Genomic DNA, 22994 nt, shown 5'->3' on the forward strand with positions numbered 1-22994 from the left:
AGGCTCAGTAGTTGTGGCTCACAGGCTCAGTAGTTGTGGCTCAGGGGCTCTAGAGCGCAGGCTCAATAGTTGTGGCTCACAGGCTTAGTTGCTTCGCAGCATGTGGGATCTTCCCGGACCAGGGCTCGAACCCATGTCCCCTGCATTGGCAGGCGGATTCTTTTTTTTTTTTTTAATTTATTTTTGGCTATGTTGGGTCTTCATTGCTGCCCGCGGGCTTTCTCTAGCTGCAGCGAGCGGGGGCTACTCTTCATTGCAGTGTGCAGGCTTCTCATTGCAGTGGCTTCTCTCATTGTGGAGCACGGGCTCTAGGCGTGTGGGCTTCAGTAGTTGCAGCACGCGGGCTCAGTAGTTGTGGCTCACGGGCTCTAGAGCACAGGCTCAGTAGTTGTGGCGCACGAGCTTAGTTGCTCCACGGCATGTGGGATCTTCCCGGGCCAGGGATCGAACCCGTGTCCCCTGAATTGGCAGGCAGATTCTCAACCACTGCGCCACCAGGGAAGCCCTGGCAGGCGGATTCCTAACCACTGTGCCGCCAGGGAAGTCCCCACTCCATTTTCTTTTCTCTCCTTTGGGGACTTCTATGAAGCAACCTTTGAGCTGTCGGGCCTGTCATCCACGTCCCCTTGCAGTTCCGCGCGCAGCTACGGCGAGAATCACCCAACTCCACCTTCGGCTCATGAATCAATCTGCAGCCGGGTCCTCTGTGGGTTCCAGCCCAGCCCTTAGGTTTTTACCTGATGCTGTTTTCACTTCCAAGGATCTTTCCCCCAACTCCCCACTTCTGTATCATGAATAAGCAACGTCCTATCACGTCTCTTTGATGAGATTTATATAAAATACAAACACATGCATATGAATATCCTACTTTTAATGTTTCCTTCTGTTGTTTCTATGAGGTCTACTTCCTCCAGAGCCAGTTCATTTCTGTTGGTTGAGTCCACGTCTCTTTCGTGGTGTCTGTTTCCTCCCACTTCGCTGGTTCCTGGTTGGCTGTTCAAATTTGCATGGAGGATGCTCTGGGAGCTGGAACACAGTCTGTTTCCCACTTTCGTGGCGGCTGCCTCCAGGGATTTAGCAGAGGGGCGGGTTACGCAGGCGGGGTGGGGGTGAGGGCTCGGCAGCTGGTCTCCGTCAGTGGGTGTTTCCCCCTTAGTGATGGCAGCCCCCAAAGATGTGGCCCCCTTTTCACGGACTAAGCGCCCCCCCGGCTTCTCCCACCTGGGGGCACACTCCACTGCTCGACACGAGGGGAAGGGTCTGATGCCCACCCTCACGATGGCCCGACACCCACACCTGCCTCTGAGCAGGCAGTAGCCCTGATGCTGCTCCCTTTCCTACAGCCTCCTCTCCCTTCCTTGTGCTTTGGGCAATTCTTCTTGTGTCTTTAAGGGATTCCTCAACTGCTAGGCCACTGAGTCCACTCCTGCTTGTTGCACATTTATGTATTATGTTTTTAAAGGCACTTCTAGGAAGTTGGGAATAAAAGCGAGAGTCTGCCGAGTGTTTTCAGCTTCCTTGATCTCATCAACCGTCTCTCTTCTGTATTTATAAACCCAAGTGCTACTCCTGGGTATCCACGTACCCGAACAAGCCAAAGCTTCTTGCTCACTGTGTTAGCGCTCTGGGACTTAAATCCTCCTCCTGGCCTGAAAGAACAAATCCACTGTGACAAGAGCCTCGCGTTTCACAACATCACGTGGTCTAATAGGGGCCTGGGCCACAGCGGAGATACAAGTTTGAATTGTGAGATCATCCAGTGCTGTTACAGACTGAACGCATGTGTCCCCTGAAAATGCCTACACTGAAGTCCTAATCCCCGATGTGATGGTATCAGGAGGTGGGCCCTCTGGGAGGTGATCTGGGTTCGATGAGGTCATCTGGGCAGAGCCCTGGGCTGATGGGATCAGTGTCCTTATAAGCAGAGATGCCGGCGAGCCTGCCCCCTCCCTGCCGTGTGAGGACACAGCTCCTGGACAGCCGTCTGCAAGCCAGGGAGAGGGTCCTCACCAGAACCTCACCATAATCTTGGACGTCCAGCCTCCAGAACTGTGAGCAAAATTAACCTGTGGCTTAAGGCACCCAGTGTACAGTATTTTGTTATGGCGGCTGGCGTTGACTGCAAGTGCTGAAAACCAAGTCTACAAAACCAGAGAATTTTGATAATTATTCCCAGAAAAAGCAAACATGCAGACTAAATGTGTCAAGTGCTTTTATCGCACAACGTAATTACAAGTAAGTTGTCAAATGGAACCAAGGATTAATATTTCAAAAACTCTTTTAGGTGAATAGTAACACAAGACAAAGCCTGTGGTGCAATGCGCCGCAGCCCAGGCACAGCAGATGAAACACCCATGTCCAAGACGGGTCAGCAGATACCACAGGGCTGGCCAGGGGCCTGGGCCGCCTAGGCTGGGCTCAAGGCCACCTACGAACCAACCCCAGAGTCTGCCAGAGCCCAGGAAGCACCACAGTTACAGGCATGAGTCTCAGCGTCGGGTTCTGTGCTCCTTGGCCGCTCCCCAAGTGTGACACAGGAGGTAACACAGGAACCAACCTCAGGAGGTCGTCGTAGGGACTAAAGTCTGCCAGGCCACGTGCTTCCTTAGCACAGCTCCTGACAGAGTTACTTCTCAATAAACGGTAGCCGTTATTATTGTAAATCTGACGCACAGTGTATGTAAAATAAGACAAGAGGCAAGACCCTGACGGTGGGGACTTCAGGCACCACTCAACGCAAGTACTTATTTGTCTGTTTCGAGAGAAGATCTGAATCTCTCCGCGAACTGAACGGCGTGCTACCCTGCGCTGCACTTGAAAATTTAAGGCCCAGTTTTTAAAACTTCCTCTTGTTAGACCGTCTCTCTCCTGAGATGCTTCCAATGCTTATTACATCTGCTGATAATTCTACTCTATAAACTCAACTTCTAAAAAAAAAAAAAAGAAAAAAGACTGTTACTAATCCCAAGTATCAAATCATTACCAAGTTCACAATTTGAATTGTTCTCACTGACAATCTGGGGTTGATTTATACCCTGTAAGCAGAGAATTAGGAAGCAACAGGAAAACTTGCACAGTGGCCAGAGTACCCGAGTTAAACAGAGACCCTCTTGTGCTGCAGCCCTGCTAATATCTTGACAAAACCCAAATGTGCAAACCTTGAATAGGGAAAGTGGTACGTATATCTTTAAATAACATCTGCAACCGTGCTTGTACCTACAGATGTAAATTTACAGATCTGAGATCTTGTGCAGTGTAATTCCAGCCATCAGCAAACATTTGCCGAATGAACAAATAATTAAGTCATTAGTACAGAGATGCCAGGAAAAACAAGGAAGACGTTAGAAGTGAACGCCAATTAAAGACCAGTGAGGGGACTTCCCTGGTGGGGCAGTGGATAAGACTCCACACTCCCAATGCAGGAGGCCCGATCGAACCAGGGTTCGATCCCTGATCAGGGAACTAGATCCCACATGCATGCCGCAACTAAGAGTTCGCATGCCACAACTAAGGAGCCCACCTGCCGCAACTAAGATCTGGTGCAACCAACCAACCAAACAACAACAAAAGACCAGTGAGGAATGAAGTCACCGGCAGGGAGGGCCTGAGGCCACCTCTCTGTGGACACGTCTCTCCTCTCCTGTCCTAGAGCATAACCTTAGCGGCTGATCAGGTCCACTCTTCTCAAAACCAAAATGATGTTACGCTGAGCCATGTGTTCCACAAAGCTTTATAGGTTCAGCTAATAGGTCCTTTAGCTCAGATCTCAAAAACAAGATGCTACATGTTGCAGGTTTCATTTCTTGGGGGGTGCTTTCCTAGAAAATCCAACTTGAGGAAAGACCAAGATATTGGCTTAAATCTGGAGTCGCTTGGTCTTTCAGACAGATGTCTTCTTTTTAAGGTAAATGAAAGGAAGGAAGACCTCTCCCTTGAACCTTTTAACCCCCTAGACCATAAAATCTACCATCTCTGCCCCGATGGGCCATGTGACTCCCTGGCCTGGGGCTCCTGAGGGCCAGCAAAAAGCTCAGCCTGGGGGAACCAAGGGGCCTGACTGAGCGTCGGGCAGCTCCTGTGAGGCCAGCCCCGACTCGGAACTTCCTAAAGAAAGGCCTTCTGGTCCAGGGACTTCTGCTGCCCCCGCTCATCAGCAGCCCCCTTTGTGGTAAAACTGAACATCAATGCAGTGTCTTTACGAGGTATCCGCCCACCCTTGTCCACGAGGGAGCACGTCTTTAAAATCGATGAATCCATCCATCCATCCATCTCTCACAGGCCAGAAAACTGAAGATGTCCTCTTACCTTTTTGGGATCCATGTTGAATTTCTTCCTTCCCATGGCTATCTGCTTGTTCCTCTGAGTAGTTTTGCTGTGCGTTTGAACGAATTAAGAAGTCGTTACTGGACATTTGCACAAAGCACCGGGAGCTCACGTCCCCTCCCAAGAGGACAACTCGGGAAAGGAAAGGACACAGGCCCCCAGGCCCCCCTGCCCAGGTGGAAGCAGCAGAGGTACGGCCACTGCAGCTCTTTTGTTTCACAGTTGCTAACTTGTTCAGCAAAAGCAGAGCTTCTTGTTACACAGAAAGGTCATGTCTGGGCAGGGTGTTCTGAGGGGCCTGCGTGGCTTCCTCAACTACAAGGCCTGACGGTGAACTGGACCACGTGGGGAGGGGAGAAGCAGGGAAGGTGAGGGGGCGGAGGAGGAGGACCAGAGGCCCCGACAGGCTCCCCCCCGCCCAGCCCCAAAGCCCGCTCCGCCGTGGCCACCACAGCGTCACGAGCTCGGCTGGAGGGTGACCGGAAGGTGCAGCCACAGCTGCTCACCTCTCCTCCACGGACGTGAGGTTGTCGATCTCCGTCATCACTTCCGCGATTTCATACTTCAGCCTCTGTTGAGAAAGAAAGAAAGCGTTGTGGGGGTGAGAGAGGGGGCCTCCGCCTTCAGAGACCTTTTAGCCCCCCAGGTGCAAGGTCCCCTCAGGTCTTGTCGGGACATCACAGGTGTGGAGAAACCAGCACGGCTTACGGACACAGAGAGGCTCGTAGTCAGAGCCACCCTGACTCAGGAGCAAACAAAATTACTGTTTGTCCACCTCCCATCAGAACGAAGGCAGAGGGGTCCCGTGGGCAGATCCTGGAGTGTTTGTGTGTAAAATCAAGAAGGGACCCTGGGGAGAACATCACAGGTGTAAAAAGATACAAACAGCAAAAGGAAAGCAATGAGTCCCATCATACGTCACCCACACACGCCCACCTGCCTTCGCCGGCACCTGACTTCTTGGGAAGACCTGGGGCGAGGCTTAGACTCAGGTCAGTATCGGGCCTCCAACCACCGTCTCACTTTACATGGGACGAGGCACCGTGGACAGAGCCCAGGAGGTGACAACGATCTTGCCTGGGGCCCTCAGACAGGCCAAGGACCCCAGCAGGGACGGACTCCCCACCACGTACCGGCTGAGAGAGCTCTGACCTCCTGGGCCTCGGCGTCCTCAACTCAGAAGTGAGGCCGCTGGAGCTCCACGGGGCTCCACGGGCACTATTACTGCGAACACCCAAATCGGGACGCTAGCCTTACAGTATGTTCTTGTTCCTCAACCAAAGCACGCGTTCTGGGTTATCTGACTCTTCTGAGAATGACAGGTAACCTTAGAAGAAAAAGTTTCGTGAATTCTCTCTCAAATACAAAGAGATTTTTATTCAGACCCTATGATCTCAGGTGCTAAGAAACTTTGGGCTCAAACGGTGAGCCCCTAGAAAGGAGCTACTGTCTGGACACGGCTCGGTTCCGCAGCAAGTGGCCGGGGAGGCCACACAGACTTCGGCGGGACAGCGGTTAGGGAGCTTCCAGGGAGCAGCCACACGTGCAGCCGATTTCCCGAGGAAGCCCCGGACGGGAGCCGCGAGCGCTGCCGCTCTGCATCGTTCCTGCAGCTAGTACAGACGCTCTGACTCGGAGACGGTGGCTTGACTCCTCTGGGTCTCCCACGGGACCCCTCCACCCTGTCCTCGGAGCACACACGTGTGGAAGGTGCACGGGTGGCTACCTGTGTTCCGTCACTCCACTCCCACCCGCTAGTAGGCGCTCGGTGCACAGCTAGAACTCAATACATGTTTAGTCCATTATTCAAAAGACACCTGAGTGCCAACAATGTGCCAGGCAGCATGCCAGGGACCCTGGCAGACGAAGCGGGGCCTCGCCACAGACTTCCGGGAGCAGCACGTGTGCAGGCGCCACTGCCGTGTGAAGACACCCTTCGTGACTGCGGAGTCACACGTCGCTCGCCCGTGACTCCAGGCATGACTGCTCTTCCAGTGAGTCCACGCCGCCCCGTGAGCACGAGCTCCGCTTCACCAGCCTGGGTGACTCTCACACTCTGCCTCTCCGTATGGTCCGGAGAAACGCAGACTAAATACCCACTTGTTTACATTTTCATGAAGCTACTTGATGTACAATGTTTAAAAAATTTATTGAAGTATAGTCGATTTACAATGTTGTGTTAATTTCTGCTGTACAGCAAAGTGATTCAGGTACGTACGTACGTACACGTACGTACACACACACACACACACACACACACATATATTCTTTTTCATTTTCTTTTCCATTCTGGTTTATCACAGGATATTGAATATAGCTCCCTGTGCTCTACAGTAGGACCTTGTTGTTTATCCATTTTTTTTGTTAATTGGAGTATAGTTGCTTTATACTGCTATGTCAGCTTCTGCTGTACATCAAAGTGAGTCAGCCATACATATACATATATCCCCTCTTTTTTGGACTTCCTTCCCATTTAGGTCACCACAGAGCACCAAGTAGAGCTCCCTGTGCTATACAGTAGGCTATCTGTTTTATAGTCATGTATATACGTCAATCCCAATTTCCCAATTCATTCAACCCCCCGCCCTTCACCCCTTGGTATCCAAATGTTTGTTCTCTACGTCTGTGTCTCTATTTCTGCTTTGCCCATAAGATCACCTGTACCATTTTTCTAGATTCCACATACATGCGTTAATATACGATATTTGTTTTTCTCTTTCTGACTTACTTCACTCTGTATGACGGTATCTAGGTCCATCCACGTCTCTGCAAATGACCTGATTTACAATTTTACCTAAGAGCAAAAACTAAAAGACATTTTTTTACCTCAATGTCATCAATAAGTTCCTTTTTTCTTCGACGAATGTCTAAAAGTTCTTCTCTCTCTTCTAATGAGAGGTCTTCAGGCACTGAAAGAAAAAAAAAAATCAAGTTAAACAAGTAAACAACAGCTACTCCAAAGAACAATTTGCCAACTTCTGGTGAGGCTGAAGATGGGCATATGTACAAGCCAGCAATTCTGTGTGTAGGTATTATCCCAAGGAACCCTCACTTACAGACCACACGTAAGATATTCATAGCAGCATTGTTTTAATAAAAAAACAACCTAAGTTTCCACTAATAAGAAAATGAATAAACTGTGGTATATTTATGAAACAGAATCCCACACAATTAACAATGGCTGAACTCAGTCTTCCAACACAGATGAAACCCACAAATGAAAAGAAGATAAAAGCAGGCTGAAGACATACACTGTAGGTGACATCTTCCACAGAGGGGTGACATATACATACGCAGAGCATAAATAAATGCACAGAAATGATCAACACCACATTCCTTTTTTTTTAATGGCAGTTTTTTTTTTTAATATTTATTTACTTTTGGCTGCGTTGGATCTTAGTTGTGGCATGTGGGCTCCAGAGCATGTGGCTCTGTAGTTGTGGCATACGGGCTCGCTAGTTGTGGCACGCGGGCTTAGTTGCTCTGCGGCATGTGGGATCTTAGTTCCCTGACCAGGGATCAAACCCACGTCCCCTGCATTGGCAGGTGGATCCTTAACCACTGCATCACCAGGGAAGTCCCTCAACACCACATTCTTTTTTTTTTTTTTTTTTTTTTTTTGCGGTACGCGGGCCTCTCACTGCTGTGGCCTCTCCCGTTGCGGAGCACAGGCTCCAGGACGCGCAGGCTCAGCAGCCATGGCTCACGGGTCTAGCCGCTCCGCGGCATGTAGGATCTTCCTGGACCGGGGCATGAACCCGTGTCCCCTGCATCGGCAGGCGGACTCTCAACCACTGCACCACCAGGGAAGTCCCTCAACACCACATTCTTGATAGTGGTTCTTTCTGAGAAGGTTGGCTTGTGAGGAAATACATTTCAGAATGCTATTAGGGAACGTCAATGCAGTGGGGAAAGTTTGGCTGGTACACGGACATTTAATTTTAATTGACAGGGTTGTTCATAATATCCTTGCATTAATGATTAACCTCTGCAGTATTTTCCATTCCTACTATGTTTATATTCTCTTTTCCTTGTGCTAGAATTGGCTTTTATCTCATTAAACTTTTCAGAGAAACAGCTTTTAATAATCCTCTACCGTGTGTTTAATTTCTACTTCATTCATCTGTTTAAAGAAACAAAAGATTAAGAATCTGAGTAAATAGCAAGAGAACATGTAGAGCTTCTACAAACAAATTAAGATAACGTGATCGTGGTGCAGGGACAGACAAACGGACTGATGAACCAGAAGACAGTAGCCAGAAAAATACACACAGACTCACAGAAACCTGATTTACAACACAACTGACATCGCAGCTCAGAGAGAGAGGGCAGACTCTTCTATGTATGTTACGTGCTGCATCAGTTATCTCCATGTAAAAAAATGAAATTGAGTTCCTGGTTATCATCGTATTTTTAATCGGTTCCAAGTAGAATAAAGGCTTAAATTCAAAAGGCAATAAATATTACACAATTTCTTAGGAAGAAAAATAGAAAATGTGTTTATAAATTCAGAGTAGGAAATTATACCACACCACCAAACACCCACCCCTGCCACCACCAAATAACTTCAAGAGCAGCCATTATTATCCTAATTTTATAACTGAGGAAACTGAAGCCAAGAGACGTCTAATGATTTTCCCTGGTGACAGAGAAAGAATATTTGAAGAAGTACTGGCTAAAATGTTCCATATTTGATAAAAGACATGAATATACACATCCCAGGTGCTTGAATTCCAAGTAGGATAAACCCAAAGATCCACAAGGTCCCAGAGTACGCTACGGGCGGGCCCAGCAGCCCCAGAGTGTCATCAGGGACCCGCTCTTTCCATTCTACAGTCCAAAGTGTCAGCTTCACCATAAAGCTGCTGCTAGCGGCTTCCAGAGGCTTCTTATTCATGCATGGAGTGGGGTGGGGTGGGGAGACCCAGATCAAGAGAAAATGTGAGAACCAGCAGAGAATCATGCATCCAAAACCAAGAGAGGAGAGAATTTCAAGAGGGAAAAACCCAACAATGTCAAATGCCACAGTAAAATAAAGAAGCAAGTGTGCAATTCTTGAACTTCCCAAGGAATTACTTTTACCAACAAGTAAGCACCTTACTGTAATATAGAGAGAAATCAAAAACTAACCAGTTGGTTGACACTATCCTGTTACAAAAAAATAAATGCACCCAAAGTCCGAGTCTGTCCAGTGTGGACTGGGCTCCCAAAAGGGGCCTCATTAAAAAAAAAAAAAAAATGTTCTGCTGAGTTCTCCTATGTAGCTATATGAAAACAAGAGTCTGAAAGGGTGCCACTCTAGTTCAATCATCAACAGACTTTGGTTTAAGAAAACCCACCTCCAGTTTTCTCCCCTCCAACCCTGATGATGAGTAGGGTTGGCTGATAACAGTGAAGGTACATTTTAAGTGAATCTAAACATCAGAATGATTCAACTCAAGAATCATGATCTTTAATGTATTTCCTTGATGTTCTCTCAGTAATGCCAATCTTTTCCTATCTCTTTAAGGCCCTAAAGAGTTAAAGTACTGACCATTTACTTTACCCATAATTCTGACCAGAATTTGCATGTCTAAAAGAAAGACAAATTCTGTAAGGTGGGATAACGATATTGTGATTACGTTAAAAAAAAAAAGTCTTTATTCATACTGTAGAATTTAGGAGCTGTAATATTATTACATCTGGACTTTACTTTGAAATAGTTCAGCAAAAAATTAATCAAGCAAAATGATAAGTGTTAAATCTATTTGATGGATATATAGGCATTCATTACCTATTTTATACTCTAAGGGTTTGGAATTGATTGATTGATTGATTGATTGCTGAATTGGGTCTTCGTTGCTGTGCACGAGCTTTTCTCTAGTTGCGTTGAGCGGGGGCTACTCTTTGTTGTCGTGCGGGGGCTTCTCATTGCAGTGGCTTCTCTTGTTGTGGAGCACGGGCTCTAGGCGCATGGGCTTCAGTAGTTGTGGCACACGGGCTTAGTTGCTCCACGGCATGTGGAATCTTCCTGGACCAGGGCTCGAACCCGTGTCCCCTGCAGTGGCAGGCTGATTCTTAACCACTGCGCCACCAGGGAAGTCCTGGAATTTTTCATAAGTTAAAAAAAAAGTTTCAAGTATAAATGGCCAGTAGCACCTTTTCAGGGTATTTGGCTAAAGTATTAATGAAAAATAATGGAATGTTTCCTGGCACATTTAAAAGAATAAATAAAAAGAATACAAGTATAGAATGAAATACTCAGGACCAATCTCTGTACAGCTGTCACTTAAATATCTTGATGTCCTACTATTTCTTTTAACACCCTGAATGTATGGTGAATACCAGCATTTTGCTGGTATTCAGTGAAACTCTATCATCATTTCTCTGCCTTCAAAATAACTTTGCAGCCACGTAATCCTCTCACACACAGATAATTTCACGCATGCAAGTGCCATGGGAAAAAAATGGGAAGATAAGCCATGTTCAGAGAAGGTGTTCTTAATTATCAAGACCTTTCCCACAACTCAGCAGTCAGTCTTCTCCCAATGAAGGCAAAAATAAGGTTTGGTTCACTTTATCATCTACATTTTGTGACCTTGACATTGTTAGGTAAGATGAAACGAAAGTCTACAGCTGATTTATTTTTTCTCCTAAGAAATCCAGTGGTTTATTTTTCTTAATTGAAAAAGTTATACATGGATATGGTTATTACACACATACATACTCTCTCTCTGAAAACATACAAAAGGGCATACAATGAGAAATTTCCTTCCAACCTCAATAAAAGCTTTTCTTTAAAAAGCAAGTTAACTGGAACCTGCTGGTGAAATGCAGTGCAATCACTGCAGCTTATCATGGTCTTCCTGATTCTCCAGAGATAAGGGCCTTGCTTAAGCCTCACCACTTGGGGCCCGTTTCTCATCTGCAGAATGACCAGAGAGGGTTAGCCACAACACAGCAGGTGTGGTTTCTACAAATATAAATGTTTTCAGAGGGGAAAAGCAATGTGGAAAGATGTCAAGAAATTCCCCATTTTAGTACAAAGGTATTGCCAGAGAGGTTTCAGATTAAGAATCAGAAGCAATTTGTGTAATTTAGCCCAGGCCCCTGCCTTTCTCAAGAAGGCACTGGTTTCCCACAAATGGAGGCTTGTGGGTGGGAGGTCTGTTTGGGGTTCACGATTTGTATGAATTTAATTAAAGTACTCAGGTGGGAAGTTCTGCTTTCAGCCAAGACGAAGTAACACGGATAGATTTACCCTCCTGTCTGAAATGACTAAAACAACGGACACAGTTCTACACCCTGCCAGGTATCTTTCAAAAAGGAAGGTGAAACAAAATCATTTTCAGACATTAAAAACTTGAAAGAATTCATCACTAGTTGATCTGTACTATAAGAAATGTTTAAAAGTCCTGGGGTGGGGACTTCCCTGATGGCGCAGTGGTTAGCAATCCACCTGCCAATGCAGGGGACACAGGTTCGAGCCCTGGTCCAGGAAGATCCCACATGCCGTGAAGCAATTAAGCCCATGTGCCACAACTACTGAGCCTGTGCTCTAGAGCCTTCAACCCATGCCTACTGAGACCCCGTGCCAAGAGCCCGTGCTCCGCAACAAGAGAAGCCACTGCAATGAGAAGCCCATGCACCACAACCAAGAGTAGCCCCCGCTCGCCGCAACTAGAGAAAGCCTGCACGCAGCAACAAAGACCCAGTGCAGCCGAAAATAAATAAATAAATAAATAAATAAATTTATGTATTTTTTTAAAAGCCCTGGGGTGGGGTGGGGGGGTGGAGAGATACCAGATGAAAGTCTGTATCTACACGGAAGAATGGAAAATACTGTAAATGGTAACTATGTGAGTAAACATTTTCCCCTCATGATGTGAATCTCTTTAGAAGATTTACTGCTACTGTTCAAAGCAAAAATAACAAAAGTGTGTTGGGTTGATAACACACATAAAAGTAAAAGAGCACAAAGGCTGGGAGGGGAGAAATGAAAGTACACTGTTACAAGGTTCTTACCCTGGATGTGAAGTGGTGTGATATTATTTGATAGTAGACTGATAAATTAAAGGTATATAATATCTAAAAAGCACTACTACTTAAAAACTAAAATAAACCACTAAGATAAAGCATGCAAAAAATATATTAATAAGAAACTGAGAATCATTACTTTATGATGTTTAATGAAATGTAAGATCCCATCAAATATAAGATGAATCCTCCACTTCAGTGATTTCAAAATGCAGAAAATTTTGCAAATCAGAATCAATGGAAAAAGGGAGATTATCATACATACTGACATCAAAGCATAAGCAAATGGTACGTTATCTCAAAGTGTTTTCTAATTTTCAAATTATATTAATAATCTATTTACCTAACAGATTCCAATCCACCAAGAAGCTGTAATTTGGTTCACTGCTATAAATATCAAATGACTCCCTTACAAATTTTACACACACGCGCGCACACACACACACACACACACACGATCTTCTATAAAGTTAATCAGCAGTTCTCCTAGGGGAAGATAATGTTCCACAGATGTGAACTGTGGCCAGAAACCTTCACCTTGTTTTAGTCACTAAATGTCAAATGTGATAATTTAACAAATTTGACAATAGGTGATAAAACAGGGTTTCAAACAATCACATGCACATGACTCACAACTGCATATTTTTGGTACCTAGTCCTAATGGAAACGGATGTCACTTAACCTTAATTTTACCTTGATTACTAATCAATACTAACTTTTTTGCTATTGTATGGTATTTTTCAGAGTCTTGGTCAATGCCATAGGACACTAAGAATGCTGGGAAAGCATGGGCTTGGCCTCTGGTCCCGTTAATTCACTAAATGGGAACTCTGTACTGGAGTGTGGTTTAACCCAAACAAATAATACCCACCTGGCACACTACAAAAACCGGTGACTTAAACTGTTAAAGCAGGATGAGTTCCCAGCTACTACGAAGCAGTATGGTTATACCAAGAACATAAAGGCAGGCTGTGGCCGTCGGCAGCTGTGCATCTGGGTCTGGTCACCACCCAAGGACTGTATGCCTTCAGTGAGGTGATAAAGCTGAGTCCAAATGGCTAACAGGGCCAGCAGTATGTCAACCACACTGGGGGCCAGGTCAGTGGAGGCTCCAGATCGCTAAAGCACTGCGACCAAACTGCAGAGGCAGCCTTTCTACCAGGGACAAGGAAGGACAGAGTGTGCCTGTCCCCTGTCCGGGGAGAGAGGCGCTCTGAGAGGCCAGCTTTCTACGGGACAGGGAGGTCCTGGCCCCCGTGGACCACTCAGCAGTCACCTCCTGTCACTTCCCCTCATCCTCCTTCGTGATCTTTCTTTGTCCGGGGACACGCATGCTTTTCCCAGCCTTCTCTGGATTAGGTGAAATACCCCTTTAGACAAACAAAAACTCAAGAGTTGGCCAACAGCACACCATCATTAAGGGAAATTCTGGAAGAATGAACTTCAGTCACGAGAAAAGACCCAAGATGGGAGGGGCGGGACACCAGAGGGAATCATGGGCACAGATTTACAGAAGGAAATCTAAAGAAAAAGTGACTACACAGGATGATAATGTCGCATAGAATAAAAAGTAGCCAGCAACACGAGCATGGAAATGGGAAGAGAAATAACTTGCTCTGAAGTTCTTAGAGTTCTGAGGAGGAGGGCCTGCATAATTAACTTTGACCTGGCAAGCTAAGAATCCATATTAAAATGTCTAGGCTAAGCAGCAAAGGAATGGAAATGGAGTTCAAAATGCCCAAACTGAGAAAGAGGAAGAAAAATTGGAATGAGAAAAAAATCCAAAACAACAAAGAGAAACAGAGAAAAACTGTTAGATATGTCAATTCTATCTCAATACAGCTGAAATCTTAAAAAGAAAAACCATTAGAAATACAAAATGCAAAATATGGGAGTCGGAGGAAAAAAAAAATCCAAACATTGATTTTTACTGCGGAAGACTGAAGAAAGAGTCTGTGATATGGCACAATTCCTCCGATCAGGAAGGTGGGAGGCTCGGGGACTTCCTTTGCCCAAGACAGGGTGACACGGAGGACACCATGCAGGACCCGGAACCCAGGCCTCGCACCCCTCCTGTCTGGGAACCCCAAGACCACCGTGCTCCGGAGAAGCCCGGGTCAGCAAGCTGCTGAATGAAACCTACTGTGGAAAGAGACCACTGGCAGGGAGAGTCCAAGACATCCCAGCTGTTGCAGCCGCCTGGGCTGAGGCCCCGGACCTCAGGGAGGCAACTCAGCCCCAGCTGACCTGCCATCTCCATGCAGCCACGGGAGTGGGTGGACCCAGACAAGAGCGGTCCATGAACTGCCAGCCAACTCCCAGAAATGTGAGCAATAATAACCACTGTTGTTTTAAGCCAATTACTTTGGAATACTTTGTTATGAAGTCATAAGTAACTGATACATTTACAATGAACATGAACAGGAAAAAGGACCAAGTTTAAAAACCCGGACATAAAAAAAATGCACAATGAAAAAACACCCAACTAAATGCTCTTTAAAAGAGGTTTATTTTTTTTGACCTTTTTTATTGAGCCAAATATACACAACATAAAATTTACCATTTTAATCATTCTTAAGTGTACAGTTCAGTGGCACTAAGTACATTCACAATGTTGTGCAACCATCACCACTGCCTATTTCCAGAATTTCTCATCATCCCAAACAGAAGCTTTGTAACCATTAAACAGTAATTTCCCATTCTCAACCCCCAAGCCCTAACCGCTGGCTAGTAACCTCTTTTATACTTTACAGCTCTCTGAATTTGCCTGTTCTAGGTATATCATGTAAGTACAATCATACAATATTTGTCCTTCTGTGTCTGGCTGATTTTACTTAGCATAATGTTTTCAAAGTTCATCCACACTGTAGGATGTATCAGAATTTTATTCCTTTTTGTGGCTGAATAACATTCCATAATGCTTAGCCACCATTTTGCTTATCCATTCATCTGCTGATGGATTATTTGGGTTGTTTCTAAATTTCGGCTACTGTGAACAATGCTGTTATAAACGTGAGTGTACAATTTTTGAAGTTTAAATCCACAAACATGGATTTGGTCCACAATCAAATATCATAGTATATATCACCCCTCTTAGTACATCATGAAACACGTTAATATGTTAAAGATTCCATGAAATCTGTAACCAAAAAAGGAAGCACCAACAACATTAACTGTATTAAACTAAGAGGATTCTTAACTGACTTGACCATGGACTCACCTTTTAAAAAATAGAACATCTCTATGCTGTGCAGCCTGCTGAACATAATTAAGGACAAACAGGCCTAGGTTTGTTTTTTTTAATTAATTTTTATTGGAGTATAGTGGCTTTACAATGTTGCATTAGTTTCTGCTGTACAGCGAAGTGAATCAGTTATACATATACATATATCCCATCTTTTTTAGATTCCCTTCCCATGTAGGTCACCACAGAGCACTGAGTAGAGTTCCCTGTGCTCTACAGTAAGTTCTCATTAGTTATCTATCTTATATATAGTAGTGTATATATGTCAATCCCAATCTCCAAATTCATCCCACCCACCTTGGTAACCATAATTTTGTTTTCTACATCTGTGACTCTATTTCTGCTTTGCAAAAAAAGTTCATCTGTACCATTTTTCTAGATACAAGAGGCTTATTTATCTATTTTTGGGTGCGCTGGGTCTTCGTTGCTGCACGCGGGCTATCTCTAGCTGTGGCGAGCGGGGGCTACTCTTTGTTGCGGTGCATGGGCTTCTCATTGCAGTGGCTTCTCTTGTTGCAGAGCTCTAGGTGCGCGGGCTTCAACAGTTGTGGTGCACAGGCTCAGTAGCTGTGGCTCGCGGGCTCTGGAGTGCAGGCTCAGTAGTTGTGGTGCACGGGCTTAGTTGCTCCGTGGCATGTGGGATCTTCCCAGACCAGGACTCGAATCCGTCTCTCCTGCATTGGGAGGTGGGTTCTTTTTTTTTTTTTTTTTTTTTTGCGGTACACGGGCCTCTCACCGCTGTGGCCTCTTCCACCGCGGAGCACAGGCTCCGGACACGCAGGCCCAGAGGCCATGGCCCACGGGCCTAGCCGCCCCATGGCACGCAGGATCCTCCCGGACCGGGACACGAACCCGTGCCTCCTACATCGGCAGGCGGACTCCCAACCACTGTGCCACCAGGGAAGCCCCCTGGGAGGTGGATTCTTAACCACTGTGCCAGCAGGGAAGTCCCAAGGCTTATTTAAAATATAAGAACATAACAATTGAAGGCAGAAGGGTAGGGAGTGATATACCAAAGGAAAACTGGTCCCGTGACATGAACACAGGCAAAACAGACTAAAGATAAAGTCACTAGATACTGACATTGTTCCATTAATCACAAAATTAACAAGTCTGAACATATATGCATCTAACACAATAGCTTCAAAACATATAAAGCAAAAATTGACAAGGTACACGTAAAAATGGACTCTTCCTAAAGGCAAAAAAAAAAGCTATAGATTTGACTAATACAATTAACAAGCTGAACTAGTAGACATAATATGCTTCATCAATTTTAAGAGGTGCGTCTTTACGTCTCAGAGGTCAATGCCTTCACATCTGTGAATACGTTTATGACTGCCAGGGGCACTACTAACGTGCTACTCCTTGATGGTTCTGCTAAAAACACAATTTAAGAACCATTTCATAAAGAAATATGAGGCTGACTATTGCTTCAAACCTTGCATTGGTACCCTCTAGTAAGATCAATAAAGTCTCAGCGTGAACACCTGCAGAATTCGAACCCCGCCCCTCCCAGACGATACAGGAGGGCCCTTTAGAAGTGCTGTGCGCCTGGGCCTTGAGCAGCAGAGAGGACAACACTGCTGTTTGTACTGCTTCTGTCAAAAACGCAAACACCTGCTCTGTGCAGAGAACGAGGCTCTGGTCCTAAGCTTTAGGGGTACCTTAACCAACTTATTTTGCTCATATTTTACCTTCTATATGTATGGACAATTAGTAAACGTTGTTTAGAAATCAATGCTTAGGGCCTCCCTGGTGGCGCAAGTGGTTGAGAGTCCGCCTGCCGATGCAGGGGATACGGGTTCGTGCCCCGGTCTGGGAGGATCCCATATGCCGCGGAGCGGCTGGGCCCGTGAGCCATGGCCGCTGAGCCTGCGCGTCCGGAGCCTGCGCGTCCGGAGCCTGTGCTCCGCAACGGGGGAGGCCACAACAGTGAGAGGCCCGCATACCGCAAAAAAAAAAAAAAAAAAAAAAAAAAGAAATCAATGCTTAAAGAAGTTTAAAGAACTCTTCCCATCAGTATAAGTAAAAAAATTCTAAGAGAGAAGAAATCATTAAGTCTGGTTTAATTGACAGCTTTTTTTTCCCTTAATGGAACATAAAAGAATGACGCATCTTACAACTGATGGAGACACAGATTCAATCAGATCACTGCCCCCAGCAGCTGTGCAATATGCATTCTTTTCGGGGGCATGGGGGACATTTATGCAAACCAACTGTATACAGTCCATCAACAAAGTCTTACTAACTCTCACGGGACCAGTGTGGTGGATACAATGAATTGGCTTTGCTCCACCGAAAGCTCAAAATTATATCACCAGACTCTCTTACGTTTAAACTTGTGAAGATGAATTAGGCTCTACCCATGGGATGCACCACCCAGGATTCCACAGAGGGAAGTGAAGCAGGGGTCCTCGTCCTGCCTTTTCTTAGAGAATAGCTTCTTGGCTGGCCAGCGAGGATGTGGAAGCAGAGGATATCCTTCAACAGCCTTCTTGCGCTCATTCTCCAGGCTCCTAGGAATCCAGACGGTGCTGCAGCAGAGTGCCTTCTGGATCCAGGCTTGTGGACCCCCTTTCCCCGCTGGAGATACACGTGGATCTCAATGATTCCAGGGGTCGCCTATGAGGAGCTCCATCAGTGACTCAATTCTGGAGACCAGGCCAGAGCCCAGTCCCCTAGTCATTCCAGGGCTGTGTCCAGCACCCCAATTCCCTATTACTTTATCCCTTCCTGCCCTAGACACAGCCAGCTTCGTGAGTCTCCCGTGGAACTCTTATGGAAACAATGCTATCATGAAGACCACATTCTCTGAGCACAGGATAATTACGTTAGAAATCAATAACAAAACAGTCATTAGAAAAACCCATTTGTTTGGAAATTAAGGAACACAATTCTAAATTACTCCTTGGTCAAAGAAGATATAATGTAAATGTGAAAATTCTGAGAAGACGATGATGAAAAACTGTGTATCAATACTTGTATGCTCCAGCTAAAACAATCCTTAGAAACTCACAACCTAAAATGCTTATTTTAGGAAAGAATTAAGCTGAAAATAAGCAAAGCATTCACCTTTAAAAAATTAGAAAAATAATAGTTTAAAACCCAAAGGAGAAAATAACAGAAAAGAAATTCATTTTAAAAATGCAATGAAGTGCAGCCCCTCTGGCAAAAGTCTGGCAGTTCCTCAAAAGGTTCAACACTAAGTCTGCATGTAATCCAGTGAGTCCCCTCCTCCCAGGTGTTTACCCAAGAAAACTGAATACATATGTCCACACAAAAACTGGTGCATGGGTGTTCACAGCAGCATCAGTCACAACAGTCAAGAAGCAGAAACAACCCAAATGTCTACCGAGTGATGAATGATTAAACGAAGTGTGATATACCCACACAATGGAATATTACTCAACCATAAAAAGGAATGAAGCACTGATATTTGGACATGTTATGCTCATCCAGCCACAGAAGACCACATACTGTATGGTTCCATTTATAGGAAATGTTCAGAACAGGCCAAGAACAGACAAAACAAATCTGTGGTAACAGAAACCAGAAGAGGGTTAATCTGGGGTGGGGGAAAGGTGCTGAATGAGAAGTCAGACAAGAGGGCCTTCTGGGGGACGGCAAATGTTCTGTATTTTGATCTGGGTGGTAGTTACACAAGCATGTGTGCTTATCCAAGTAAAACAGCCTGAGTTCTGTGTGCACTAATGTCGGGGGATCGTATTTACCGCCCCTGCATGTCTACTTCTGGGTAAGTGATCCCTTATAACCCTCCACAGAGAGAAGGAAGAATTTCCTTGAAAAGACACTAAAAGAGCATTCTAAGAGCCTGCCACACACTAACAGAAACCAAGGCTCGCCCCCCTAGGAGGACTTCAGGACAGACTGGTCTGAGGTACAAAAAGATGAGTCAGACAGCCTCACCACCACCTCTAAAACGCAAAACACCAAGTAAAGGGCAAGAAGCCACTGCGGCATTATAAGGGACACGGGGGAAGGGGAATTTTTTTTTTCTTTTTAGAGCAGGCCTCATCTTTATGGCACTTTACTCCATTGTGCTTCACAGATATTGCCTTTTAAAAAAACAAAAAAACAAAAAAAACAAATTAAAGGTTTGTGGCAACCCTGAATTGTCAGATGTTATTTTTTAGCAATGAAGTACTTTTTCATTGAGGTATGCACATTAGGTTTTTTTGTTTCTTTATAAATTTATTTATTTTATTTTTGGTTGCGTTGGGTCTTTGTTGCTGCGCGCAGGCCTTCTCTAGTTGCAGCGAGCGGGGGCTACTCTTCATTGTGGAGCATATGCTTCTCATTGCAGTGGCTTCTCGTTGTGGAGCACAGGCTCTAGGCGCGCAGGCTTCAGTAGTTGTGGCACATGGGCTCAGTAGCTGTGGCTCGCGGGCTTAGCAGCTCCGCGGCATGTGGGATCTTCCTGGAACAGGGCTTGAACCCATGTCCCCTGCATTGGCAGGTGGATTCTTAACCACTGCGCCACCAGGGAAGCCCTCACATTGTTTTTTTAGACATAATAACACTACTGCACACTTAATAGACTGCAGTACAGTGTAAACGTAACTTATATGCACTGGGAAACCAATACACACAATGTGACTCGCTTTACTGCAGTGGTCCGGAGCTGAATCTGTGACGTCTCCAAGGTTTGCCCATACAGAATAACTTATTTCAGAAAATTGAAAATCCATCAATTATTAAGTATGCCATTATTTTGTGTCCTGTTAAGAAAAAGCACTAAGACTACCAAATTTAATTTTATGATGCCAAACTGTAAGACGCATTCCAGTTTTAGAGAAGTTAAAATGTGCATCTTGGAATCAATGACAGAAGACCTATGAAGCATGCTTACTTTATAATGGAATAACATCTCTTAATTCAAAATTATTTTCAGAGTAGATAAAAATCATTGCTAACTGCTCTAGAAGACGAAACCTTTGTAATGACTGCTGTTACTCCAAAGTCTCCCTCACCCTCCAGTGTTCGCATCTATCCCTGGGTAGGAGTTAAGAATCACCGCACGAAAGAGAGATGATAAAGTCAGCAATAAACTAAGAGTGAAAGCAGTCACTGCAAGTTTCTTAAGTAACCACTTTGTCTTTACACTCACACGGGGCCGCATCCCCTCCCCAAGTGAGTCTGCACTCGTATATAAACATCCTCTTGATGACCAACTTGCCAACCCACAACTGTCGCTTTTCCTGGTGGGTGATGCAACCAACCACCACCAAGCAGCAGGAGGACTTCTGCGGTGGCGTGTAGATGTCTTACTGAAAGCAGTGGTGAAGGGCAATTATCCCCTGGATCCGTCCAGCAAAAGCGCACGGGAGAGCCAGGAACTCAACCAGCTCTCTGGACGCCTCATCAACAGTGTTGGCAATGATCTGAATCAATGACTCCAGCTCATTATCTACACCTGTTCTTACACAGCACCGTCCACAGGACTTCTCCATCAGCATCACCTGAAGGTACTTGTCTAAAATAGGGTTCCAAGGCCCTAGCCCATGCCTATCAAATCAGAACCTCTGGGTAGGAGGCCAAGGACTCTGAACTTTAACAAGCTTCCCAAATGATTTTGTTGAATGTTGCTAAAACGCAGCTATGCACGGCTAAGTCCTTCACACCAATCATGAACGCAATATATTAGAGAGGCAACATAACACGGTGGTTAGAAGCCTAAGTCCTGCAGTCAGACTGCTTGTCTCAAAGCTTGTCTCTGCCAATTACTAGCTGTGTGACCTTAAGCAACTTACCTAATCTCTCTGTGCCTCGGTTTCCTCACCTGTAATAGGATATTATCTATGTCTGCATTACTACGAAAAGCTAATCAAAATTTAATGCTCTTCTTGAATGTTGCTTGAAATTTAAAGATAAATATTACACCTTAAATCAAAGCAAGAAGCATTTAAAGATCTTGAAAGACACATGTTTTTACCTCAATCATAAACAACTAATAACGAACAATGAGACTTCCTATTTCTACCATAACTGAAAAAGCAAAACAACTTTTGACATCAAGCCTGTTTAACTGATTTTTTTCCCAGGCAGAAGTTGTGACAGGGGGTGGAGGATAGAGTGGGAACAGCTTCACAAATACACAGGCATAAAAATCGTGTGAAGACAGGTCGGCAGTTCCTGATAAAGCTAAACACCACCTTGCAATATACGATCCAGCAATCACACTCCCAGGAATTCACCCAACTGAGTTGAAAACCTCTGTCCACATGAAAACTTGCACATGAATGCTTACAGCACCTTTATTCATAATTGCTCCAGGGAATAGCCTGGCGGTCCAGTGGTTAGGGCCCTGCACTTTCAGTGCTTGGGGGGAAGGTTCGATCCCTGGTTGGGGAACTAGGATCCCGCAAGCCGCGGGGCACGGCCAAAAACAAAACAAAACAACTGCCCCAAACTGGAAGCAACTAAGATGTCCTTCAGCAGGTGAACATAAATTGTGACACAACAGACAATGGAATATTACTCAGTGTTAAAAAGAAACGAGGATCAAGCCGTGAAAAGACATGGAGGAACCTGAAACGCACGTTACTAAGCGACAGCAGCCAGTCTGAAAAGGCCACACACTGTAATTCCAGCCACACGTCACTTCTGAAACTGTGGAGATAGTCAAAGGATTAGTGGTTGCCAGGGGTTCAGGGGAACGAGGGGAGGGATGAATGGGTGAACACAGGGGGTTTTTAGGGCAGCGAATCTATTCCGTATGATACCCTAACAGTGGATACATGTCATCATGCATTTGTCAAAACTCATAGAACTATACAGCACAAAGAGTGGACCCTACTGTAAACTATGGACTTTAGGTAACAGCAATTTATCAACACTGGTTCATCAATTGTAACAAACATACCACACCAAAGTAAGATGTTAGTAACAGGGAAACCAGATGTGGAGGGGACCATATGGGAACTCTGTTCTGTCTGCTCAGTTTTTTTTTTTATGTAAATCTAAAACTCTAAAAAATAAATCTATTAATAATGTTTCTAAAAAGAGATAATGATATCCAAAGCTTGTAAATAATTTTCTTAAACAATTTTATGAAAGTCAACTCTGGCAATTTAATCAGCCCTGACTTCCAACAAGTTCTTCTGAAGATCAGAGAGAAGATGAAAGAGGCTCCTTATCAGATTTCAAATGAGATTTTCAACCACAATGTCAGAAAAAAGTCACCTAAAATTTAAGATCAGATTTGATTCTTTTCATTTAAATTACTGTCAAAAACTTTGCCTTTGAAAGCTTCATTAAGTTGGGGAGGTAAGAATATTTTTATACCCAGTTTGCTGAAGCCATAGGTGAGTTCTGCCTAAAAATGCATAAAATCTGCATCAGTAAGCATGTCCCCAAAAGAAATCCTCAATGCATATGTCCACCTTC

General features: G+C 45.0%; 1 protein-coding gene across 2 annotated transcripts in view; it reads right to left on the reverse strand.

Annotated features, from left to right (window-relative positions):
* Positions 1-22994, reverse strand: part of CYTH3 (cytohesin 3) — a 95546-nt gene that overhangs the window by 19161 nt on the left and 53391 nt on the right. For both annotated transcript variants that reach the window (XM_060120243.1, XM_060120242.1), the window contains exons 2-4: positions 7150-7232; positions 4830-4894; positions 4306-4372 (exon numbers count right to left, since the gene is read on the reverse strand). In XM_060120243.1, coding sequence (XP_059976226.1) covers positions 4306-4372; positions 4830-4894; positions 7150-7232 — 215 coding nt within the window. The remainder of the gene's footprint in view (positions 1-4305; positions 4373-4829; positions 4895-7149; positions 7233-22994) is intronic.

The sequence above is a fragment of the Mesoplodon densirostris genome, chromosome 16, assembly GCF_025265405.1.
Source record: "Mesoplodon densirostris isolate mMesDen1 chromosome 16, mMesDen1 primary haplotype, whole genome shotgun sequence".
In the NCBI taxonomy this organism is placed as follows: Eukaryota; Metazoa; Chordata; class Mammalia; order Artiodactyla; family Ziphiidae; genus Mesoplodon; species Mesoplodon densirostris.